This window comes from Galleria mellonella, unplaced genomic scaffold (genome assembly GCF_026898425.1).
Source record: "Galleria mellonella isolate WM207_F2 unplaced genomic scaffold, CSIRO_AGI_GalMel_v1 utg36, whole genome shotgun sequence".
Classification (NCBI taxonomy): domain Eukaryota; kingdom Metazoa; phylum Arthropoda; class Insecta; order Lepidoptera; family Pyralidae; genus Galleria; species Galleria mellonella.
Genome location: NW_026442086.1, coordinates 76,484 through 103,566, shown reverse-complemented (window position 1 = coordinate 103,566; position 27,083 = coordinate 76,484). Strand labels below are relative to the sequence as shown.

The 27,083-nt window shown below is 31.2% G+C and overlaps 1 protein-coding gene across 15 annotated transcripts in view; it reads right to left on the bottom strand.

Annotated features, from left to right (window-relative positions):
• Window positions 1-27,083, bottom strand: part of LOC113522925 (ras GTPase-activating protein nGAP) — a 96,921-nt gene that overhangs the window by 22,082 nt on the left and 47,756 nt on the right. Inside the window, exons 1-2 of one of the 15 annotated variants that reach the window (XM_052897441.1) lie at window positions 17,291-17,435; window positions 3,276-4,469 (exon numbers count right to left, since the gene is read on the bottom strand). The exons of 8 other annotated variants lie outside the window; for them this stretch is intronic. In XM_052897441.1, coding sequence (XP_052753401.1) covers window positions 3,276-4,293 — 1,018 coding nt within the window. In that variant the 5' untranslated portion in view covers window positions 4,294-4,469; window positions 17,291-17,435. Of the gene's footprint in view, window positions 1-3,275; window positions 4,470-17,107; window positions 17,436-27,083 lie in introns of those variants that run through there. 6 more of the 15 variants (XM_052897442.1, XM_052897438.1, XM_052897437.1 and 3 more) reach the window with 6 other exon arrangements.

The following is a 27,083-nucleotide window of genomic DNA, read 5'->3' as shown; positions in this document are numbered from 1 at the left end:
CACGCGGAGGCCGACCTGGTTAGGTATGTTTCTAGCAATGAAGCCTTTAGTCTCCATTACTAACAGTCCTTCCCCGCTCTGGAGGGAGGGGAGATAATATACCTAACCAGGTAAAAAAATACTAACAAACGGTTGGTTAACCTTAAATATGTAAACGTAAGTAAAGTCGTAAAGTAAGCAATTGATTTAAATAAAAATAATATTCGTTCACATCTACTTGCAAAATACAATAACCGTGACGTGTTAAGGGGTAGAATAATCGATGTCAACGAACTATAGCTACGTGTGAACGCAACATGTGTTCCTTCGAAGTTCTAGCCCATTACCATTATTGCAAGTATGGCAAAAACATGAGTTAGGAGTGTCTACTGTTCCTATGTACATTACTAACCATTATTATCGCCTACAGGAAAATAGTTTTCAGAATAAACAAGGTAGGTACGAACATTAAAGGCAGATACAAACACGTTTCAATTTAGTACGCGATATTGACCCTTGCCGTACTTCAGTTTGACAATAATATTCACCAACATCTCGTAACTGGACAAATAGCAATCATTAATATTCTATAAGTTGGCACAATTTCTTAAACTGCGGGGAAAGGGATTGTTAGCAATGGAGTTTGACAGCCCCATTGCTAGTAATATGTCCTATCAGGTCGACCTCCATGTGGTTCCCCCTGGAAACCATCGTGAACAATTCTTGTTGAATTCGTCACGATGGGCTAACTGGCCTAAAATTATTTAAAAATAATAAACTAGCTGTTTATAGCGCTCCCGTACACAAGAAACTCATAATCTCTTATTTCTGTGAGAATTTCAGGATTTTTTTTCCAAGTGAATGCCTATGTCATATAAGGAATCTTCATCACCTAAATCTCTAATCCCGGCTATTTAGGCTTTGCGTTAATAGAACTAACCACGAAAAATTTCATTTATACCTACTATATTCGATATCATAATTCTGTTTTCGTAGTCGAATAGTGATAGTATTTACTTATATGTTTGATTGACATTTTTGTGATCAAATGAACATTATGATGATGACATAATAATAACACTGAAAGACTGCATTTAATATTCGTTGGTAAAAATATGTATAGTTTGGTACATTTTAGAAAGTCTCACTGGCTCTAGCACAACTTTAACCTTAGACCTTCGACATAACAAGCAACCATAAAACTGACAGTGATTGACTATTTATATAGCAATAATCGAGGACTTTATTTAATTCTATGAAAATGACAAGTGTTCAAGATTTACTCTGAAAGTCTATAGAACTAAAGTCTAAGAGAACTAAAGTAAAATAAAAATAAAATTGGTTACAATTGTAATTCCAAATCGGATAGGCGCAATTGGTGAAAATTACATTAAATTACTAAATTTATGTGAATCCCTTTGTCCTTTTAATGGATTTAATTTAATAATAAAAATCGCAATCGCTGTGTTCATTTGATAAGCGTCTACCAGGAAGTACTTAACCGTGATAAACAAACACTATTGTAATAATACATAACATGTTTGTATGTAAAATATCACGGACTTCTTAAACACAAGCCGCGCCTACATTGTTATCTTTGTAATGTACTTGGTTTCGAAGCGTGTATTGTATCATTTATCATCACAACCCATCTGTCCTGCTGTTAGATATGGGTCTCTCTCCTTATAAGTAAAAGACAGAAATAATGCAATTTTCAGAAAAATAATAACTTTGTAGATATTATTGTTTTTTATATTTAAAAGATTTTTTTGTGAATATTATTTATACATATATTATACAAAACATTTCAAATCACAATAACCTTGTTATCTCTACAAAAAAGTTGCTTTCTCTGACCTTTGATATTTAATTTTATAGTTAACTGGCCGAGTTAACTAACAGTTTAACAGGATGGTTCTAAATTGTGTTGGTTATAATATTATTTCAAACTGAAGTCCACTAGGGCCTTAGATGAATTGACAATTCATAATTCAAATAAATAATAAAAATTTACCGAATCTTATAAACTTATAGGATGTTTTTGTTTATAATACTTACGGGGCGTAAAAGAGCATGCGGCTCGCCTGATGGTAAATGACTAGAATTTAACATTTCATCCATCTTAAATATCCGTGAATTTAGTTTTACCTAGAAAATATTACCATTTTTTAAAAAGTATTTCACGTAGCCAAACGTCTCTATAGAGCGAAAGTGGTGTTGTATTGAAGACGCATTTTGAATACGTAATAAAACGACCTACTAGGAATACGACAGTCTCTTAGTGAAGGTAAACAGCTATTCATTCGGCCTATACTTGTTATTAGAGAGAATTTGAAGGTTGCCAATACAAACAAAAACAGAATATGATAATTATAAAAGGTGGTATACAAATGAAACTAATATTCAATAGTAGTAACTAAAATATTCGGAGGTAAACATACGTATAAAAATTTAATTTATGATCTTTGTTTAACTTTGAGTAAATAATACAATGCGAATAGGTCAATAGGGAGCAAAACAATTACCTGAAATAGACTTGAGACCAGGTATTGTCCGTTCTGGCATATACTCATTTGTCCTATCAATAGACTATCTACGAGCACGTGCCACTAACAATGCTAAACTTACATTGTTGCTTTAGGACCGTTATTACAGCAACGATAAATCTTTGCTACTCTATGATAAACGCACTGCAAAAGTTTCGCGTAGCCGTTTCTTATTGTCATTACTAGTATTACTAATATACGCTAACAAAGTGGAAGATGACTTCTACTTTTCGTAATAATAGCACAAAATCTTAGTTCCTACTATTAATTATTCTGTGATAATGGATAGATAAAGGATATGACATTCCTATTATAAACAGATGCGTTGTCACTTTGGACCTTATTCATGTAATTAGAACACATTGTATAGCAATATGAATAGTTGAACGCAAACTCATAGGAAACCATCGAGTCATTCACGTAAATATGCAACTGATCAACATTTGGTGATTTAATATCTTTCATCGATATGCATATACAATACATCATGAGTAAATAATTTAATGCATCAGTGAAATATTCTTTATATCTTATTACAAGTACATTGTGCTTTTTGATTTTGTGTTATAAATTATTAAACTACAATGCATACCTTTAATTAAATTCATCTAAAAAGTCTCGTTCTAGTAGTATTATGTATTAATTAAATGATAAATGTCAAATATTACATATCATAACATTATTTTTACGTAATAAGCGCCGGTTTCCCGTTTCAAAATACATGACTTCGTGGAAGATAATATTACTCACCTGAATGCACTGCAACGTCGTCGTCTACATCTAAGTATCCACGTCGGATACTTAGAGGACTATTCGCCACCTGAGCTTCATGTTTCCTAATAAGAGCACCAATCACTTCCGTCTCACCGCCATTGTCATCTACGAACTTGTCGTAGTCATCGGTCAGATCTGTGACTACTGCAATATGTTCTTCTAATCCTTCTTCAATATGTCTCGTTGTTATACTACGAAGAAGCGAGTTGCTTCTAGATAGTTTTGTACTTCTAGACCGTCGAATAAAATTTAAACCCGACATCTTGCCGGGACTTTTATTTGGACTATCTGGTGTAACAGTAATTCTAGGAGTTCTAAATATAGATGTAGAACTGCTACTACCTCTAATAGGAGAAGACAAGCTAACATTTTGTGGAAGTGTTTTAGATTTTTCTTTATTCGGAGTTAAAAGTTTAGGAGAGTCCGCTATTAAAGATAAATTAGAATTTTGCAAGGGATTCTTAGATGTTATCTTTTCTATATTATTCCCGATATGAGATGATGAATTATTAAGTTTATTAGATGAGATCGATCCACCCATTGGAGAATATATTCTATCGTATCGATGTTCACATGACGTTGTACTTCGTAATCTTGGTTTTGGTCTTATGAGACCACTTTCAGCCACGAGTCTGGGGCTAGTTAATTCACGATGACCCACTCTAGTTAATGCCTCACTAGAGCTCACAGTCGACGATAAAGGTCGTCGAAATCGACGTTCTGGACTGAAAACGCTTATATCACTCTCGCTCTCCGTAAAAGATGAATCGACCCGCGAAGGAATTTGCAACCTTACACTATCTGAAACATTTCTTCTTTTAGGTCTTGTAGATGTACAATCGAGGTTTTGTCCATTTATTAGCGCTTCTTTTTCTTCCGGGGTCAAGGGTAAATAATTTTCGAAACTTTCAAATAATGGCACATAAAAAACGGAACGGCGTCTATTCTGATCGTCGCCGGTGGGCGAGGCACTATGCGACAATGCACTCGACATAGTGATCGCGATGGCGGATGCACGCCACGTTAGGGCCTCTTGGCCTCCTCGTAGTAAAACCGCCGCATCGCCGCTGCCATTCGCTTCACTTTAACCTATTTCCTGCCAAGATCCTCCGAGATTTCATTTCACTCTCTTTTATCACAAATAATCTTAATTGTTTTTTACTTATCTATCTGTTAAAATAATATTAAGGTATTAAAAGAATATTAGAAAATAAAAAAAAGTGATGCATTCTAATTACCCACTTAGATATTATTTTATATGGAACGTTGTTTTATTAAATGCGGAACGTTGTTTTATTAAATGCTTTGTTTTATATATGTACTATATACTTGTGCATTTTAGTTATATTTGTGATAGTTAACATATTATTGCGTTGGGTGATCATGAACTCACTGAATCTAAACTACTTATTTACGATTATAATCGACAGCTAAGTGGTATCATTAATAATCTAGTCTTATTGTTTAATTAATTAATAATAAACTGCTAACTTAAAACTTAAATAAATTGAGCTTTTACGTGAATATCATATTAACATGATATAAATTGAATATTTGATTTAAAATCATTTTCAATTACTTTTTAAATAATCTTATGTGTAAAATATAACAGGCCCATAATGTTTATGAATCAATAAGAAAGTTTAAATGAGGAATAATAAAAGTGATTAGCTATAGGTTATATGATAGTGTTATGTCATTTATCATCATTGATAATATTTTAACTTTAATGCAATATGGTAATAAGATCTTTTAAGTAGTTATTTTTTATATGATGGTACCTGGACCGTGTTATGTAGTTCATTAGCCAACCCTTAATAAACAAATATTCCGGAAATTAATACCTAATACTGAATGTATTACAGCAAGTTTTTAGTTATAATAAGACTTAGTTCGCTAATAAAACTATTTGAAGGTCAAGTCTTCAACAAGCCGGACGTCAAATTATTACGACCGTTCAGTCACGAACTACACACACATACGGTTGCACTAATTTCGTTTATGAATAACGCCTTCAACTTCTAATTTGTTATCAGGGAATATTGATCGAAACAACATTGTTTATCTCCTAATGATAAGATTGTAGTGACCAATCGTGTAGCACAAATAAATAAGTTAATGAAAACAGGCCATATGAATGCTTCAGATTATCCGTATGAATACTAATGAATGAACAACAGATTCTAAATGCTTTATCACGTTCATATTATAATGAGTATCAATAATGTTAATTGGGTTATTAAACAACATAACAGATGTTTAAAAAATCAATATATTGCCCCATGTTTCTGTTTGGCAATAATATATATCAGGCAAATATACTATTATTTAGAAACTTCCCATGCCAGTATAAGCAAGCGTTTGCAATTAGCTCGCGACGAGCGAATCAGTTAATTTAATTAACGAAAGCGTGTGTTTTGTATATTTCGTTATTACAAAACTAAAAAAGGTACAAGGTCGAGATAAATCCAGAACGTAAATAGTCTCTATTGCTATAAAAGATAAGTAAACAGCACGTGTCGCACGTAACTTTGTATGGCTCTGCTTTCATATTTCTATATAGGTTAAGTGAAAAATAATAGCACACTTGTTGAAAAAAATAATGAAGTATATAACAATATAGTTTCGAGGGAGACACCTGTAAAGGAAACAACTAAAGAAGAAACAACTCAATATAAACGAAACAAGTTCATTGTACCACGTTCAAAGAAATATAAAATACCGGATGTCAAGTCGTGAAACAGAGGCACAGAAGCGAATGTGATCTTAACTTGCAATCGGGTGTACGATGAAATCAACACTGGAACGAATGTGATTATCTCAGCGCGTAGCTGCACTGACGATAATTAAAGACAAAATAACCATGATTTCAGACACAGTCGAAATAAGATTCGAAACCTAAAATATGTTCACAAAACAAGCTGCTTCTCGAGTGTACATTGATTAATTCTTTACATTTGAGGATTTTAAGGAATGGATATACAACAATGACAATAACTTCACAGTACAAGAGTGTATACTGTGATGCGTATTTACGCAAAAGAATGTACCTAACCTAGTAGTGTTTTTTTTTTTTTTATAAAAAAGATTCCGAGTTAAATTTTTCAATCAGACAATATTATGTTTCAAGATGTTATTATATGTTTAGGTAATTTTTGTTTAACATAATATTACGCAGTGATTAATTTATCTTATGTTACTATTATTGGATTTTAGCAAATAATATTTATAGATGTTATATGATTAACTTCAATATGATATGACGTAGAATGAACAGGTACAATAAAATACGAAATAATAGTATTTCGAAATGTACCGAGATAAATAGTAACAGCCCTGAGTTGCAAGCTGCCAGTAGCGTGACTAACGCGCACACAATCATGATTCAAGGCAGCCACCGCACTGTAGACGCGACATTGCAGTAACCAAGTCTATGGGTCTTTAAACTTTATCTAAGAAATGTTTTGTATATAATAAGAAAACTATATTGTTTATTCTTTTAACTATACTGTCGATAATATTAATATTCCTGACGATGCAGTAAAACAAAGCCAAAAGTATTATTAGTAAAGAGTAACAAATTTGCATAATTTTTAAACTAAAGCAGATATGTATTGTAAATTTAATGTATAAACAAGCAATCATGTCATATCTTCGCCCATAAATATTATAATTAGTAAACTTCAAGTAAAGTATGAACGTAAAAAATAAGTCGGTAAACGGCTGAACAGGCTAGGCTTATTTTTCTCACGGAGTCCTTACAAATTATCCAGCAAGGAATTATCTACGTAATTTGCTCGTCAGCTGTAGAATGGAATAATAAATTAGATACGTTATTCTTTCCATTCTTATTCTTGGCAATGTTTATAAAGCAAATGTTTATGAAGGTATTATATGTTGGAATATATACCAGCCCGCCGGTAATATGTTATGGAAAATGCTAGCAGGAATTACAAACGCAATTTACAAGATCATAAAAACGACTGGTTTATTTTATCAGTACATTTGATCTTTTAATATATTATGTTGTTTAGATATTTGCTGATACACTTATAGGCAACTTTCTCTGTTCGTTCTGTAATCTACCTGCGGCAGCAATTATTTAAAAAATAGTACGAGATAGTCAAACATATACTTGTACATCCTCTTGCTAATATAACCTTCTAATAATCTAGAGATAGAAAAATTGTGTACATGTTAAATAAAATATTTTGAAATTTATTTCCATTAAAAAAGTTTCTACATATGGAATCAGCACGAGAGTAAATCTTATCAGTTACAATAAAACTATCGATATCGGTTCAACATTGATGAAGTTATAGTTTAACATACAAAAATATAGGCTAATTGAAGATCTCTGACTTGTAGGCACTGAACTGTGCTTACAAATTTAAACAAATAAATAAATAAATACAAACACAAAACAATGAGAAGACTTATCATGAATACAAACTACAAATTTAATCTCGTAATCAAAATCATTTCCATAAAACTGAAAGTTAGCGGTTCAGAGAAATTAACTATTATATTCACGTTTATCTTCTGAGACATATCTGACAAAGATTAGAGGCAAGCTGACGCCAGACGTGGTTTGAAACTAAAACATAGTTGCGAAAGTATCATACGGGTAGGCTCTTGTAAGTAATTTCCTACCGCATGAGACTGGAATGCAACAAAATATCTTATAACAAAGTTACTGTTATGCAGCCTAACAATGTACTTACTATAATAGTTTATATTGCTATAATATTACAGAGCATAAAGATTTTAAATTACAGACATTTAAATAAATGCCTCAATCTGTATGAAAAGCAAGCGTCTCAGATTATTCCTTTTTTACTTGTTGTGGTAATATTAAAAGAGCTATTAAAAAAAAATCTGTCAGACTCATTTATAAGTACTACACAAATGCAAGTCTTAATTTTTTTAACATCTAATTTAAACTACAAATCAAAATTTTGTTGAAATCGAAGTACATAACTGAGGGGTAAAAAATAAATTGTTACAGCATATGCACACGCACACGTGCAGACGCACACATGCACACGCGCACGCGCAGGCACGCACATGCGCTTACGCGCACACACGCAGGTACACATACACACACATGCACGTACGCACGCTCTCATGCACAAGAGCTCACGCTCATATATATATACAAAATAAAAGTACACAAAAATACATGCACCATATCAATTAAATAATCTAGACGAATATTTGTTATTTTATTGGAACTAATCTGTATTATCATACTGAATGACCAACTCACCGCCTGACTGTGTCGAAAGATAATTGAAGATAATTTTAGGATTGTTAGTATAATTCTCTGTTATACAGTAGTATTCAACAGCCCGGATGCCTAGATTAACGAGTTTTACTCATGCAAACCATTTACACCATTCTGCTGTTTTTATTCACATGAAAAACATTCCACCGAATACTCATTATCAAGACGGAAGCTTCGCGATATTTTTTAGGAGTATAAATATTGTTAATTATTATAAGGCGGCGTCCATTATTTACATGAATTTGGAAAATCCCTTCCATTACAAAATCAATGAGTGGTATTATAACAAAACTTATGTCAACTTTTTACTTTTATTTTACAAATTGAAGCATGGTACATTGAATATGTATAAAGGGCAGATACATTAACATATCAAATATTTAAAACCTCGATATAAAAATGAATTGTAAATTATTTTATTATTAATATCATTATAATATTAATCTTCATCAAATATATATGTAGGTACATACGTATACATACCTACGTATGATACCAATATTAAAATTAAAATACCTATAGAATTGCGCATTACCAATTATTATTATTACGTATCTTTTTTAAAAAACTCTTTTTAACGTGAAAGTATAATATAATAAAGCAAAAATTATTACCAAAAACTATCAAAATTAATTACGAAAAGTTTGCAAAGCCATCATTAATCAAGTGATCACTATAAAGGGATCAAAGTTGTCAATATGTCGAACCCAAACATTTACATAGGACCGCTATGAGGCAATTACTTTACAATGGCCTAGTCTCTCCTCTTATAAGAAGAAATTTATAGAACGGCATACTTCATTAGATTGCTATTAGCCAGAGAAATCATAAAGGTTTACTTTAACAGTGTTTTGATAAAGTTTCTGAGGAGAAAGTTAAGCAATCTGTAGTCTCTATAAAAAATCAGCTTTCATTTTACCAATTAAAATAATTGTAAAAAATATTATCCATGTAAAAATCTTTATAACGTAAATGAATATCTCAATATCTGGAACCCGAGTACCGTTAGATTTAGATTGACTTGTTAGCGGAAGTCTGATTACGATGGCGTTAGTCTGACCAATAACATAAACTTAAGATCAAGAGAAGGATGTATGTAATTAAGCAGTACATTTACCATCTCACTAATATAATAAATGTGAATATGAAGATGTTAGAACATTATCACGCGTAACTAAATGGATTTAAATGAAATTTGGTACACAGCCATGTATGAGTATGTGTACCAAATCTTGTATTGATACATTATAGAATAACTGTTTTCTTTCATTTTAAATAAATATTTTGTAAAATATGTAAAATACGTAATATTGTACCTTAATGATAAGATTGAATATTATTTTTATGCAGTTTGCATGAAAATTTAAACGCTAATACTACAATCAGTCAAAGAAATATTATCTTTCTGTTTTGAACATTTCTAAAGAAAGCTTTGAATAATAATTATTATTATTGGCAAAAACTAACTTTTATTTTAACATAATAGTACTGTAATTTATCTGAAAGTAAACCCTCTCATATAAAAACAGACGATTAAAAACTATTTCAAATAAAAATAATATCAAATAACGTATCGTAAAAAAATTTACAATTAAATAAAGAAAATTCTCATTTCTTGCTATAAATTTGCCTTTACAAAGATAAACATTGCAATGCACATCACGTAATTTAAATGTGCCAGTTTGAGAACAAACTATACCTATCGTATAAAGTATAAACGACTATAGATACCGTTAAACCAATGATTGTTTCGAGAATGGCGGTTCATTTCGACACACGACGTACACGTGTTTGTGGTTTTTGATCAGCTATATTATTACCTCATTTAAATGCAGCTATTCGTATTTATATTAAAAACTTTACATTCGCTCCAAGATTGACTTTTTGCGCAATGATTTAGAGTACCCGTATATTATTTATTATTAGCCAAAAAAGTAAAATAATATTGTCGATCAATTTCTAATATCAGTTACGATACGTAAATTTTACAGATATATTCTAAGAAAATAAACCGAAAATAGATTTAATGAATAAAAGATTTAACAATTTATTACCATTTATATCGCACAAGTTTTTAGGTAATCATAAAAGTTTATTGTAATCATAGATAATAACAAACCAAGCTTTAACATAAATAAAATCTTCCTCATTTGGGCTGCAGCGCAAACGTGATAGTGTTATCTGGCTTCTTAGGAATGTTGGCTGATAAAGAAACCCAAATATTAAGGAATATATCATCACGCCCCAGGGATATAGGGCAAAGAGGGTCAAGATAAAAGCTCTTACTTACAGAAGCGCGACGGCAAACAAGAGACTGAAATGAGGGCAAGACCGTGACTACCATACGATTCACACGAAGAGCATGGCTATTTTAGGAATCACCAACAATAATATTTGCCACATGTATCGCTGTGAACCGCAATAAAAAGAAAATAAGAGGTTATATAGCTGTGGCTACAGCTAAAAGTTCAAGAGTGAACGATAACAAGTTTTGGTATAGTGTAGACAAACAAAGCGCTAGCCGGAGCAACGTCTGAGGGCAAGATGGGTTGTGTAATAGCAATTTTCTACGCTACTCTAGCACTGGGTATGACAAAGAGTTACTTAGCGGTAAACATTTGAATAGCGTACAAAAGATTTCACATGCTGTAGGTTGCTTGCATTATAATTATTACAATGTTTGACGGTTTACAAAGTTAAACCGAGTTGAATTTTCATTTAGGTGAAATGTGGTAAAAAATTAAATAAACAGAAATGATTTCTATTACTATTAAACTTAAGTTACATCACTAAAGGATTTATAGAAGTTTGACTACTATTAAACTAAAATTAATATAAATTCTAAAAACTTCTATATTAATAATTCTATGTTAATTGTACAATATGACGTAAACACTTTATATCAAATTAAAGATATAAACTGTTTTTACACTAACTGAGAAAATAAAATTTACATGAATGGAAAATATGATATATTTATAGGAATTGGATAAAGCAATATGTTATACTAAAATATTGCTCTATATTATTGCAATGAAATGTAAATAGCATTAAGCTTATGTTGTGTTGTGGCTGAATACTACTAGGATCGATCTTAGATCAGCATCACATTCACCACCACAAGGTCATGACCATACGATGACGATAACATAGCTATTAATTTACATAATTAAGAATTCCACTTATTATTATTTAAAAATTCTCCAAAGATATCCAAACAACATGTTCATTATGATTTGTTTAAATAAAATAGATGTGAAGTTGCGTACTCTACTTAATTTATGAAAAGTATACTCAAATGTATATTAGTGAGACACCTACCAGTAAGAAGTGATTAAGGGAAATTAATGGTCGAGGGATAGGCAGCAGCGTCCCTCTTAAAGCAACCACCAAGGCCTAAAGGTTGATAATCTGCCTCCCAATCGTGGCAACTGCTGGCAAAGCCCCTCAATAGAGACTGACATAATAATAATGGTGAATGAATTTATAACGTTATGATATCGTATTTTTTTCTTTTATTAAAATTAAGAGATTTCTCTTATCGGAACACTTAAATCGGATATCATTTAATAATCACACTCAAATAATCACTTATATATTTATGTAAGTTTTATTAATACATAGTGTTAGTTATCTAAATGACAAAGTAAACAATTATTTAATGATGTTCTCGTGTCATTATTAATAGATATTTAAGTACTTTTGGGTCATGTTCTAATTAAAAAAAATACTTTGAAACTTGACACGACGTTCTAAATAACCCATATATGTTATTTTATTAAATAACTACAAAGCTATTCACTTCAGTGAAATGATAATGGTTTACCAGGAATTGTTTGCAACTTTTAAGTCGCGAACTTGGTGATTCAACATATGCCAATTTGAAGTTGATTTGGTATGACCAATATGAATGAGTCATTTGATCATTCTACTTAAATATGCAGCATTATATTCGTTGGATAATTAGTAGCTTTAGCTCGGCAAGATATTAATATAAAGTAAATCAATCGTTAATATTACTGGTATTCAATGTAAGTGGTAAACGTAGTGGCCGGAAACGTGGCAATTTAGCTGTCATTGAGATAACCCCATTTCCTGAGTGTTCCAATGTTAGGGATACGTATTATCGGTCAATTATGTACTTTTGTATGTGACAAACATATTTAATTCTTATTTTAAATCATGTTTGATAATAGCAATAAATAACGCAACGTATATACAAATATGTACATTCATTTTATTATGCAACTACACTATTGTAAATCTATGCACACATATTTTAAAAGTGTTCACATTTTTTCATATTGGCAGTTACCCTTTTCATGATTGTTCTGGGTTATTTCTTTATAAATTCAATGTCTGGTTGCTCATAATACAAATGAAATATCTTAATTTCTAGATTATTTATGTGACATTTATTATTACTATAGCTTTTGTCCTTCTTATTTCTCGACATTAATGTTCTTTCGGCATTGGTTTTGAAAGCATACTTTTACAATATTTTACCTTAGATACAATTAGCCATTAATCGAGTTACTTAATAATTTTTATAGGCCCCTCTATGTCGACATAATTGTTCTTTGATAACAAAATATATTAAATTACACGTAAGATACATAATAATACCAATAAATCAAAACATCTGCCTTAGATACAACTCTCTGCACTGTGTAAGGTGATGTATATACGTATGTTACGGATAACATATGCAAATCAATAACACAGTTGTTTTAGATATAGATATATATCCACTACGTCCAAAGTAATTACATCTAATGAACCGTAAAATATAGACAATAGGCTATACTTTACACATTAAATGCACTGATGCACACAGGATTTCCCAACAGAATATCTTTGTACGGTAACGAACTCGTTGATGTTGCATTTACCCTGTTGTTAATGACATAAGGTTGCTTTATTCAGGTGATAATAGTTCGTGTACTTTTCCATTAAGGTAAAAGTAACAATTTTAAAATTTATAGATTTTTATTTCCCGAAGTCTAGACATTCTCTAAAAACTTGATCATAAGTGACAATACATTTAACAAAAAAAAATTACTTTAGTATGTTTTTATAATAAAGATTCAAATAATCAATATATTATTCTGTTCTTCAAACCAAGAAACACTATTCCACAGTATTTTTATTGCGAGTTGTACATGATTTATAGACATGAATCATGTCATGAATATTATAGAACCTCTCATGTATTACTACTGTTAACAACTAAAATGTAGTAGTAGTCGCATGTGTTAAAGATAATCTAGATATTTTAAACTTTCTGACCAAAATCATAAATACAAAATCCCGAACATTTTTGCTTTATTGTTGAAATACTATTAATATAATAAATGCGGAAGTTTGAAGCGGATGGATGGATGTTTATTACTCTTTCACGCAAAAAATAATGAATTAAATAAAATTTGGTACATAGGTAGATTATATCCTATATTAGCACACAGGATACCTTATGTACTCATTCACGTGGGTAAAATCGCGATATACAGCTAGTAAACAATACGTTAGTCCATACTTTGATGACTAACAAAGAATTGTCATCTGTGAAATTAAGAATCACACAATAAACATCTGAATGCGCAATGAACGCAACTAAATCTTTGCCCATATAGGAAAGCTTACATCGTATGTATGTACATCTCATAGCGTGCTGCCTTAAAAGTCATCACATTATTTCGTTCGTCAACAACTGTGATTTGAATAAACGTGGAATATGAGTACAAATAAACCTCGAGTATATAAAGTACCTTTTTACTTAAAATCTATTTATTAACGATTCAATATACTTGTCAGATTATTAACAAAAGAAACATTATTTTTAATAAATAACTACCTAAATCATTTCAATTATACTTTCTTAAAAATTTAATACCTAAAGGAAAGAAAAAGAGTGATCAATGATGAATCATAAATGTTGATGTGATGAGTGTGCAAGATCTAACGCTGCATCGAGTAAGTATAATAATACCTTTCACAAACTATACTGTTTTATTGATAGTCGTTAATCATACTCGTATCTAAAAAATATCAAACTTGACTTTATATGAACCAAATTAACTACATGTTATTCATTATAAGTTTATATGTGCACCTTTACGGAACAAAAATAGTAATAAAGAAATAAACATTTGATTCCAATTTTACATAACTATAAAAAAGACTTCTGGTAAACATTATGCTCAATCAAGTTGTAGTAAAATATGATGAACAGGAAACAAATAAGTATACGAACATTCACTAAATGGCGATGAAAGAAAATAAAGAACGAAAAAGAAAGGTGAATTTAAATCACCTGCTTAGTATGTAAAGAGGCACCTGCCGACAGATGGTCGACAAAAACCAACGTCCCCTTCGCTTTGGGACTCGACCGTGAAAAAGTTTATTTATTTAAAATCCAAGTTACGGGAGGCATTGAAAAATAAATAATATTTCGACCGAGATTGAGAAATATCAAAACTAAGTTAGTACGTATTGGAATTGTATTGACTGATCGGTTGAATGTATCGAAGAATTACGTAAAGTTGAAAAAAAAAGATCTCGAGTAGAGTGGACTGGCATAGGTCCGGTTTGATGGTGCGCGCCGGCGACAGCAAGCCTGGAATGTGACCCAGACCAACGGCAACGATGGGACTCGAATGGTGACTCATGTGAACATAAGTTTACTTTTTTAAATAACAGTTGGATACCGCCGAACCCTTGTTTAGAAAGTTCACTAAATAATTCGGCGTGGGTGCATAGATAAACAGGATTACACGACACCTACAGCTCTTTTTTTATTTAGTCATACGACATCCCACATTATAATTCAATGTGAATGATCGACCTGCTGCAGTCAAAATTATTAAACATGATTGTATTACATATTGAAGGATTTTATAGAGAGATAGAAGACGTAAAGTAAAATAAAGTATTAGGTATTACTATCTACTGCCAGCTAAACTATCCAAACAAAAATTTTAATATTGAATTTGTTGTCTTATCTAAAACTTAAGTATTTACCTGTAATCTATTGATATCACTCAGTTGCAGATTTGAAAGTAACTGAAGCAACGGTATCAGAGATAAATTTTAGGTATGGTTATTCTTGAATATGTCTAATCAAGAGTTGAAAAGGCAACACGGTAACTAAAACAGTTTTATCTAAACTCTCAAGGATCTTTCAAAGAGAACCTGCGAACTCCATAAGAAGATTAACGCCCAAGCCTAGGAGCAATTCGGATTTATACCAACAACGAAAGAATAGGTACCTACTTATATTTACATTAGAAGTTCGTGTATCTTGTTTTATATCAGTAAAAGCATACCTAATTATGTAAAAATTATTCGTACCTATTTACCTACATACTAATCTTTTATGAATGTCATGTAATTGATTTACTTAGTCTGACAGCAAAAGTATAAAAAATATTAAGTGAATTCAAGAATATATTTACGTCTAGTTGTCAAATTATGAATTAAAAATCATATCACGTTTCTACTCATTTCATTTTCCCCGCTGTCAGCCCCATCTAATGCCCTTCTAATATTCGCGCGAGGCTTTTGTGTCTCTACATGTTCCTCAAATATGACTGACACAGTTAAATACTCCAGGGATAGGATGATCTCTGTAATTTACATTCTCTTGTAGCGACTTACATATTTACCGAGTTATATAAAACAGAACCCGTTTTATTTATTGAGGTAACCGGCGATGAGATGTAGGTGCTGTACTCGTACTGTATTGCGTAATTCAGTTTCCTTCAGATCTTTATATTTTGATCCTATCATCAGATTTTGTCTTAATATTATTTTAGACAACTGTGTTCACTAACAAATAAGTGCAAGTCAAGAACATAAATATATAAATTATATGATCTAACATTGTTTTTGTTTCTTTTTATTGCTTTTTTGCACCATTATATTTCTTATAACAAAGCAGATAAAATATTTTCGGTATTTTTTGTGCTAGAAGTTAGTAGGCACGTGCAAGGGACTCACTGTTAGTTTAGGGGTTGGTGGGTTCGTGTTTCAACTTTAACTCATGATGCTAATGAGTAAAAAATTGTGTACCGTTATAGATACGTTAATAGTTAACTTGTATTAGGATGTATTTTTATAGTAGTGCAGAAGTAAGTAGTTCATGTTACACGTTGATGTCATTGTTAATACCTTGCTATTTAATGCCATAATATTACTGACTGGTAGAAAACTTTAAATTATGTTACTTTCATATTATAAAGTAGAATTTGTTTTTTATCGTTCTCGAGGGAATTTCGGAAAATGTTTTCTTAGTAAATTCTAATAAATCACAAAAAGTAAGTAAATAATGACTATTATTATATGTTGATTAATCTGAATAATGCATCAAAATATATATGTTATTATAACAATAAATTTAATACATAAGTAAAATCTCCACAAAACACATATATAAAAAGTTATATAAACTTTTTATGTTCCAACATTCCATATAAATCCACAATAAATAATAGGAAATTAATCCTCATAATCTCATTCTCACAATATCCTACATAAAAAATCTTATCGGTATGCATGTCCACATATTATACAAGTAGTACCGTCTTTCATAGGTAAACAGTTATGCATCACTTTTCTAAACAAAAAATATAACTCCACGAAATAAAAATAATAATTCACACTAAAATGTTTATACACTTTTTATCACAATTTCTCACTTAGGCACCTTCAACTCGCGGCGTAAAGTGTAACTTGGTCAAACTATGGTACGACCAGCGAAGCGGGCGATCTCGCTCAAATAACTTTGTTGACAAGCGGCAAGCGTGTTCCGTCCGCCATGTTTAGGAACTTCGACAATCTCCGGCCGAAGTCGGTCGTCTTCGGAAATACAGCTCTACTGGTAGTGCTGGTCAACCAACTATGCATTTATTTAAAAGTTACGAGTATATCTATCGGATGGCGATGAAGATATCAATCTTAAAGTTTATCATCAGATAAACTTATTAAGATATGATTACAAGTATTCTACATAAAAGAAACAAAAAAACTTAACGAAAATATATTTTTCATTACACAAAATAGGAAATTGTATTTCGTTCAATGTAAAATTCAACCATTTCAAGTTTCTTTTTAGTATCTATGCTCCTTTTATTTTGAGAACTCAGAATCGTAACAAACCCGAAACAATATAAACTATAAAACATTTTTTTTTATATATAATACTATTCTGAACTAAAAATTTTTAATTAAAAACTTATAATTAAACGCTTATGTTTAACGAATAAAATTAACCATACAAGGGGAGGAAAATAGTGAAGTCTAACAACCCTAGTGCTAGCAATATACTTGCATGCATTTCCCACTAAAAACCATCGTGGTTAATTCTTGTATAATTCGACATGATAGGCTAACTGACCTGTTTGGAGGGAAAGGGGTTGTTAGTAATGGAGACTAAGAATCCCATTGCTAGCAATATACCCAACCAGGTCGACCTCCTCGCGGTTCCCCCTAGAAACTATCATGGTTAATTCCTGATAAATTCATCATGATGGACTAACTGGCCTGTTCTCATTCTCATTTATCACCCTTCACTGGTGCTCTGTCAGCGTATCCCGTTAACGCGGGAGGGGTTACCATTCCATTTTCACCCATAAAAAAAAACTGACCTGCTTTCATCCTCATTTATCTTCTCTCACAGATGACCTACCAGCGTATACCGATAACGCAGAGAGGTTACCATTCCATTTTCTCTAATTAATAGAAAACCATACAACAGATAGTTAACTATCGAAACTGATTAAAATATTATAATTTTAATTTTTATGCAATAATGCACATGTAGCTCGATTCAGATGATCTGTCATCTGAATCGAATAATAATACCTAAGAAATAAAAAAAAAAATACATATCTTCAAACAAAGATTTCAAAATAATATAACCAAAATTGAGAAAAATAACTCCGAAACAACGCTTATATTCATCACATTAAAACTATGAGTGATTTACCAAAACTTTAAAACTGTTTATCGTTTTTATATTACCCGTTTTAAATATTTACGAACATTGACTAGCATCATCATCATATAATCGTGTAGTACTGACTGTACATTATGGTAATAAGTCAGCAAGTAATTTATTTTTTAACATAATCCCAAGATTTTTTAATAATCGAGAATAAATCACAGTAAGTGCAAACGTGTATGTACTCGTACTTATACACTACGTCTCGAGAATACTCGAAAACTTCTAGAGTATTCTCTAATCCTCGTCGAGAAATCTAAAGAACCAAGGAGCCCAATTACGTAATATTGTAATTGTATGTTCCATACATAGAATTTTTTGTAAAGGTTTCATTAGATATAACATATCTGACATATAGGATTTTTTCTGAAACCACATTTATATAACTTATACCACTTTATACCTAATTTTAAAGTTTTGTATACAGAAGATTCATGTAAAAATAAATCAAACCAATTTTAATGAACAGACGTCAGACCTTATCATGGAGATTAATAAGTATGCGACACACTCTTACCCAGTTATTAATTATTATTACAGTAACTTTTTTTAATCCAACTATACCTTATTCTTTATTCACGTGACCGGGACACATGGATTAACCAGAGTAGAAGTTAATAACCTTCTACCTCGTGTTTTCTATCACCAACTATGAGAATTAGACGTGTCGGTGAGATGTTAAGAGAAAACTGACAAACGCGCTTTCACATTCATACTAGTTAGTACAGATTTTATTTGTCGAAACATTATGTAATTGTTATCAAATATATCTACTTAAACAGAAAAGAGTTCCTAGCAACAGCCTCATGATCGCATATTTTGTCTTATAGACGAAGTTTCGGATAAAAGCTAACTTAGTATAATTATAAGATAGTACGAAAATATTCAGGGAAAGTGGTATATTTTCTTCAAGTAAAATAACGATTATACTCTGCTCATTGAAGCATGACACGGGTGACAACTGATATTTTTATAGTTCTTATTGTAAAGTAACTGCATTGAAAGTGATTTTTAGACTTTATAATAATAATTAAAACAACCGTTTTGTTGAATGTTTAACGTTAAAAAGAATTTTTAAATAGTTTTAGTGATCTGTCACCCGCACCATGTATCACCGCATAGAGCATGATTAAAACTATCATATTAGTACAATATTAATTTCAATATCATATAAGAGATATAATATATTTTTAAGCCAACTGCAACGATTTTAAGACCATTCGGAATTCTATAATGTACACTGAAGGCGGTTCTGAATACTGGCATGCTTTTCTCTTTTTCTGCTTGCCGCAGGCGCAAGTACGTGAATAAATCACGATCCCAAGGCTCGGTATTATGCGAGAGGCGATCGGTCATGAACCCACTAAACTGGTTCTTCAGTATTGTTCGCTCAGCCAAGGGCCACGCGTAGTATTTTAATATGATTAATTATTGTTGTAATTGGATCATATACGTGTTGTAGAACTTGTACATATTTTGTTTGTAAGTATTTACCGTTCGAAGGTGAAGCGTTTAGCACTATTTAAAACATTAAAGAGATATCTTGTGATAATAGATAGATACTCATGTTTCCTCCAAAGATTACAGTAATAATAACATTTGTCATATTCGCGATAATGTCTGTCCGTTACACTAAGATTAAAGGCCACCTTATTTTACATACTCAAGCAAATACACTTGATAATAATATACTTTTTTATTCGCTCAAGAACTTAACGACATATGTATGAAATTACTACACTATATGTATATTATCAGCATTGATGAAGAAATTAAATAAGTAAATTAGTTTAGTGGGAATCGTGATTTAGTAATTATTTTTTCGTTTATTTTATCGTAATTAGTTATTTTAATTATTAAATTTATTGACGATAATTATAACAAGAATCTAGTAAAATTATCTTCCAATGATCATTTACAACAAACAAATACAAACATATACAGGATCAGTTGCATACTTCGGCTTCACCCGCTTGAATCAATATATAAAATATACTATATGTTAATCCTATCTGCAAACCAAATTTTATATAAATCTATATAAATAAAATTATTTTTATAATGCCAGGAAAGATACTTTGTGCAAAAGTCGTTTGCTTGGGTGCCTCTGTTCCATTAGTGTTTAAACCGTGAAGCAGTTGTTGCAGTTATGGCAGTGAATTTACAAAGTACAGAGGCATAACACCATGGGCGAAACAGTATACTACGTCCATGGTACTGTTCATGTCTATAGGCGACAGTTACCACTTTTCATCCGATAGACCGTCAGCTAGTTTGCCATTCTAAATTGCTTATAAAAAATTTATGCAACTTAGTGTGGCAAAGAAGTTGACTGAATGGCTGATGCCACCCCGGATTCACACATAATGCAATTTATACCAATTGTATATGTATAAATCCAGAACAGGTCGCTATTAGTTTGTCTAAGGTTACTTTTAGAAAAAGTAATGGTACTTTTTATTTTTTTTAAATCCATTTAAAATCCAGCGATAAGAGATATTTACCTAAGTACCTATTCAACAACTTATATTTACGAATAGAACAATCAAAATTATGTAAGATTAATTTGCTATGATGAAAATTTATATTTGATATGTCCAATACATATGATTCCGTGCGATAAACTATATTGTTCAATATATGCTATAACGAAAAAATTATTTGTCAGATATAGTGACAGAAAGTGACAGATATAACTGAAGCTACAGTGGCCCCGCCAATTTTAATTTTTCACGGCTCGCTTAGACGAAAACACTGTCTGTATACACTAAGTATTATAATTTATAAGAAAATAAATTATTAACAAAAATTTATTATCTGTATCGCCGGAATACTAGTGGCGTTTTGTTAATTTAAATAATATAAAAAAGTTAATGACGTTAATTTTTTTTTTTTGTTTTTAAACAAACACCCACCAATAAGCACCTTTAAATCATTGCTAATGATAATATTCAAATAATTTTGGGAAACTACACAATAATCAAAGAATTAATCATTGCTCTTACCGCCATCTAGTGGTGAGTAGCAAGACAATAGTTGCTTAAAATTAAAGTAGAGGGCGTTACCTGTTACTTCGTACAAAATTGTACAGGTGCAAGATTTTGTTTTGTTCAAAACTTACCTGAAACAATAAAAAAATAGAATATAAGAAATTAGATAATACAAAAAAAAAATATTATAACATCATGAATAAACACATTCAGAATGTCATATAGTCTTTGAATAAACTCCCAGAAAATATATATATTTACTTTTAAATATTGTTTATCATAGGACTTACAAATAATTTTTGGGGCTTTCACTATACCAATAAAACTAAGACGTACAACCTGATCGTTAGTAAAAAGTTTGTATGCCCATGTTTAAACAATGCAAAGCTGCCCCATATCTCTTCAGGATCCTTTAGGATGATCACAAGCCATAAGTATTAAAAATATTATTTAGGTATCTATGATTTCGTATTTAAAAAATGTCAACTGCCTGCCTATACAATTTAACAAGTGAACTATCATTTCCTGCGTCCGACACAGTTTTCACATACGAGTACGTTATCTATGCTACGCACTACCGCCATACCTATGTTGTAATTGTGTTGTAACATGTATTCATGTGCTCTTTTCAGAGCTAATTATTTTCAGTCAGTTACCTGAAGCAACTGTGTCACTTAGTGCTTTCATTATAAACTTTTATACTTCAGAGCTCTTTGAATATTATTTTTACCAACTACTAAATGTATTTTTCACATAATTCATTTTGGAAAGTATTTGAACAGATTATATCTGGGTATCAGTTTATACACCATTATACATTTTTTTTTAGTTAACTTTAATGTCGCCTTGAGAACGCGGTATGTATTATTTTATTATTATACTGTTTAAGAGTTACAATACGGGTAGCTACTATTACAAATCAATAATATGATTATACGTTTGGCTTTACAACAAAAATTAAGTAAGTAATTGCCTTGATTATTATTAGTAGTATTTATTAATTGTATACATATAATACGTTATTCTTTATTTGTATTGTAATCATAGGGAATCATTGTTTGCGATAAGACGCGGCGACGCAGCGACGCGGCGACGCCGGAAACAAACGCAGTTCCAGAAACCATAACAAAAGGGAGCGCATACAAAAATGTTATTGTACCAAATACTACCAAAGAAGTAATGCTCTAATTGAAATCAATTCAGCAAAACACATTTCTTGTACACATGAGTCAGTAAATTTATGAATGAGGGTACGATGATATGAGCCACGAATGAACTCCCTCAGTACTAATAACGTGCCAAATATAAAAATAGAATATTAGAGAGCAATGTACGAATAAATTCACTATAGGTATTTTTAGTACTATAACTTGAAAAAAAAAACATGTTGGAACTAATATTGTTGTTGTTAGTAATTTCCTCTGTATTTTATTAGTATGACTAATTATAACAAAGAGGAAATTAGTATAAACAATCCGATATTTTTCCTTGTTTAATTTTAAGGACATACGTAATGTTATTAATTACATTTTTTAAATAATAGAATCATGTCACTAAAATTACATATTATTTCATATTAATAATGGTGTAGTGAGTAAAAGTTCAGTTTAATAAACAGTAACATTTTACTGTAATTGAGAACGAATAAATAACGGAAAAATTCTTTAAGTTAATCTAATATTTCTAAATTTGCTGGGTGGTCCCAGGATAGAATAGGCCACCCTTTCCTTTCCCGTAGGTGTCGTAAGAGCCTGCTAAGAGAGAGCGAGGGATGGGCAGAAGCGTCCCACTAAAAACATCTACAAAACCTGTGATTACCAATCCAACGTGGTAACTAGTGGTAACCCCCCCCCCCCCCCCAAGAGGGAGGCTTATGTTCAGCAGTAGACAGTTAAAGGCTGATATGATGATGATGATATTTCTAAATAGACACGTGAGTACATTACAATGCAATAGTCCAAACATTGTTATATTAAAATAACCGTCGCCTAAGATTACTATTGTGATGAGCATCAAAAATGATATCATGCTGTGTTCCGGTGTTATTCCTCTGTACCCAGTAAATTCACGCCCAGATGCAAACACAACTGAGGTTGAAACACGAATACATACGAACGTATTAATTGCCAATTGCCAATGCGGCCGCTAATTAAACAGAACTCGCCGTAACATGAGGCTCGACTCGACACTACGTATCGTGACAAACTTAAATAGATAAGGAATGTTATAAAAACTCGGTGAGAAAGTAAACTTGCGACGTTACGGGTACCTATTTATTCTATAAATTAACACGTGAGGATTTCCTGGCCTCCTCGAATTTCATTCAATCGCACAACAAAAGGCTGGTGTGTGTCGACGTTGGTACAAAACCAGCCCGGCTTCCGTTGGTAATGGATGCTGCACACAAAAACTAGCCCCCGCAAACGAGATGGCATACCACGATAATAATCCTAGATTGACAGTATTGACGGCTAACGACCGACGACACTTTAGTGACGTATACTTCTTATCACAAAACACATGTATTTATACCTATTATTGTCATAAAAATGTAAAGAATCCAGTAACCTATTTTAATTATATAGTACTTATAAATCTCAAACTGAACTAGAAATAAACATATAATGAAGGAAATTTTTGTGTAGACTTATTTGCGAGCAACGTATAAAATACTGATAGGATTTTACAAATACAAATAACTTTATTTTGTCTGAAAAGTTGTAAAAAGGATGGTACATAATATTTAAATATTGTTCACACTTTTCACCAGAATCTGGCATACAAAATTCGATTAATTAGGCTATGCTACGACCACAAAACAAAACCAAATGTCACATATTTACTTATATTGTCATAATATATATGTCAACATATTTACTTATTAATAATAAGTTATACTGATTACAAATAACAGTCAATTAATTGAGTTACATTATATTTAAGTTTGAAAATGATCAAAATATTAACTGAATAAAATCATTTTTCTTTTAGCTATCTTTTTTTATTTCTTTTTAAATATATTTATGGGTAGTGTTTTCATTTCGTCCGTTAGTTTATTATAAATACTTATTGTCATACAGTAGGCATTTCTGCTATACAAAGTTGTAGTTTTATAAGATAATACTAACTTTTGAGGATTTCTTGTGTTAAAATTACAGAAATCATTTTCTTTTTATATTTATTCCATAAATAATTAAATTGTGTTCTACAAAAAAAAAACTGACTTCAATTGTGGCAAAACTAAATTATTATTATTTTAATTTAAAAACTAAAATACTGAACCGAATTTGATAAAATTTCTTTGGGACCAATCTGTAAGTATATCCTTTCTGATAAGAAATGATTTACCAAATCAACAACAAACAAAAAAATACAACCGAATTGAAAATCTCCTAATTTTTGAAGTTGAAAAAGAGAAAGACTATAATTGGGGCAAAACCAGTTATTTTGATTTTAAAACCAAACTACTAAACCAATTTTGATGAAATTCCTATGGGACCAATCTGAAAGCATAACGTTACATACAAAAAAAAAATTTATAAGAGTTATGAGGCAACAAAAATAAAAAAATACAACTGAATTGAACCCCTGCTTTTTTGAAGTCGGCTGAAAATGCTTATAACTAATTTATGTATATCATACATAAATTAATCATTAGATCATTTGGATGACTTTCATCTTTCAATTAGGATAAATAATAAATTTCATTCTAAATGTTACTAGCAGTATCTCGCGGCTCCGCCCGTGTGATTTAGTACATAAAGTACCCTATGTGATAAGTTATCCTAACTTAGCAATAATAACCTACTCGTGTATCCAAATCTCATTCAAATCCGTTCAGTAGTTTTTGCATGACAAAGTAACAAACATCCATTCATCGTCACAAATTTTCGCATTTATTATAATTAATAATAGAATTACGATTTTCTACACAACGGTTGTCGTAAAATTTTGCAAGATGTAGATAGGACATCCACTAGGATAAAAAACATCACTTTTCATTTTTATGGATCTTTCCGTCCTCCATTCTTATAAATTTTGACATTTTCGTTTGCATTTTATAGAAGCGCTATTAATTTTAACATCGTAAATTATAGCATAATATTAATAGAATAAATATAAAAAAATATTATACCTTAATATCTGTTAATAAATTCAAATTAAACGGCATAATTGATTTAATTCGTTTTCAGTATAATGATGAGTATGCCCTAAGTTTTAATCCTAAGACCTTCAATTTCAGTATGGTTCACTATTGTATTCCCACAAATTAATAACTTGTAAAATTCAACTCTTTAAAAAAGTAACGAACGTGTCTCTTACCCGTTTTCCTCAGTCGAAATTGCATTCCTATAAAATCATAAAAAAATGAATATTTAAAAATGTTTAAAGAATAAATCTTTCACATCTCGGATTAACATCTAGTTTCAAATATTTTATTATATCATAGGTCTGTCTACTAAGTACTATTGAATAATACCATCAACCAAAGGGTTTCCGAGTAACAGAGACAGGAACACAGGAAGCGGATGTTAGTGCCAACCAGTAGTGGCTGGCGGTTGCGCCCGCGCAGCCATAGCTTTACAGGTGCGCCGAAGCGATACGAACGGAATTATTAATTTTGATCGTGATATAAACGTAAACAGACATGTTTTTTTTTCATATCAAATATGACCGTGACTGGTGTCTTAAACGGTGTATAGTTGTATGTATATTTAAGTAACCGCAACGGTGGTGTTATATACTTACTTATCCGGTATGATGAGTCACCACTAAACTAGGTATGTAGGTACATGTATTGCAAATATCAATGTCAAGATCAAATCAAGGATAGTAACATCAGACTATGATGTAACAGTTGTCCAGTGACCAGTGACTTTGTCCGCGTGACGGAGATATTTTGATTAAGCGGGATAAATAGTAGCTTACAGCCCATATAGTACGTGCCAAATGTCTTGATGATTGGTTATAATATTAAAGCATCAAATGGTAACACAGAAACAAATTCACTTTCACATTTATGTATGTATTAGGGTTGATCATAGGAATATTCGAACATTTATATACATTACAAAAATAATCTTATGCACGATACACACTTCGTAATATAAATTAAATAAAAGAGATTTTATGAAATATATTCCATAACAGTATTTTTTACTGTTAAAAGGTTTTGGGATTGACCTAGATCTCACCTTATAGGAAGTGATTTTAAAGTCGAATATAGAGCACGCAGGACCATAAACAACTCATTCACTTTAGGTTTATTTAAAAATCGAATGATGTTAGAAACTCTTTCGGTTTTAAGAAACTAATACAAGTATTACGAAATTAAATGTTTAAACGTGAAACTGTTCATGGAGTTAATGTCATGAAACTAGTTTAATGCCACTAGCTTCGCAATATACATTAAGCTATCAATTTATGAAAGCGCACTTTTAACCGACTCCAAAAAAAGATGTGGTTCTCAATTCCGTTGTATTTTTTTCTGTTTGTTACCACATAAC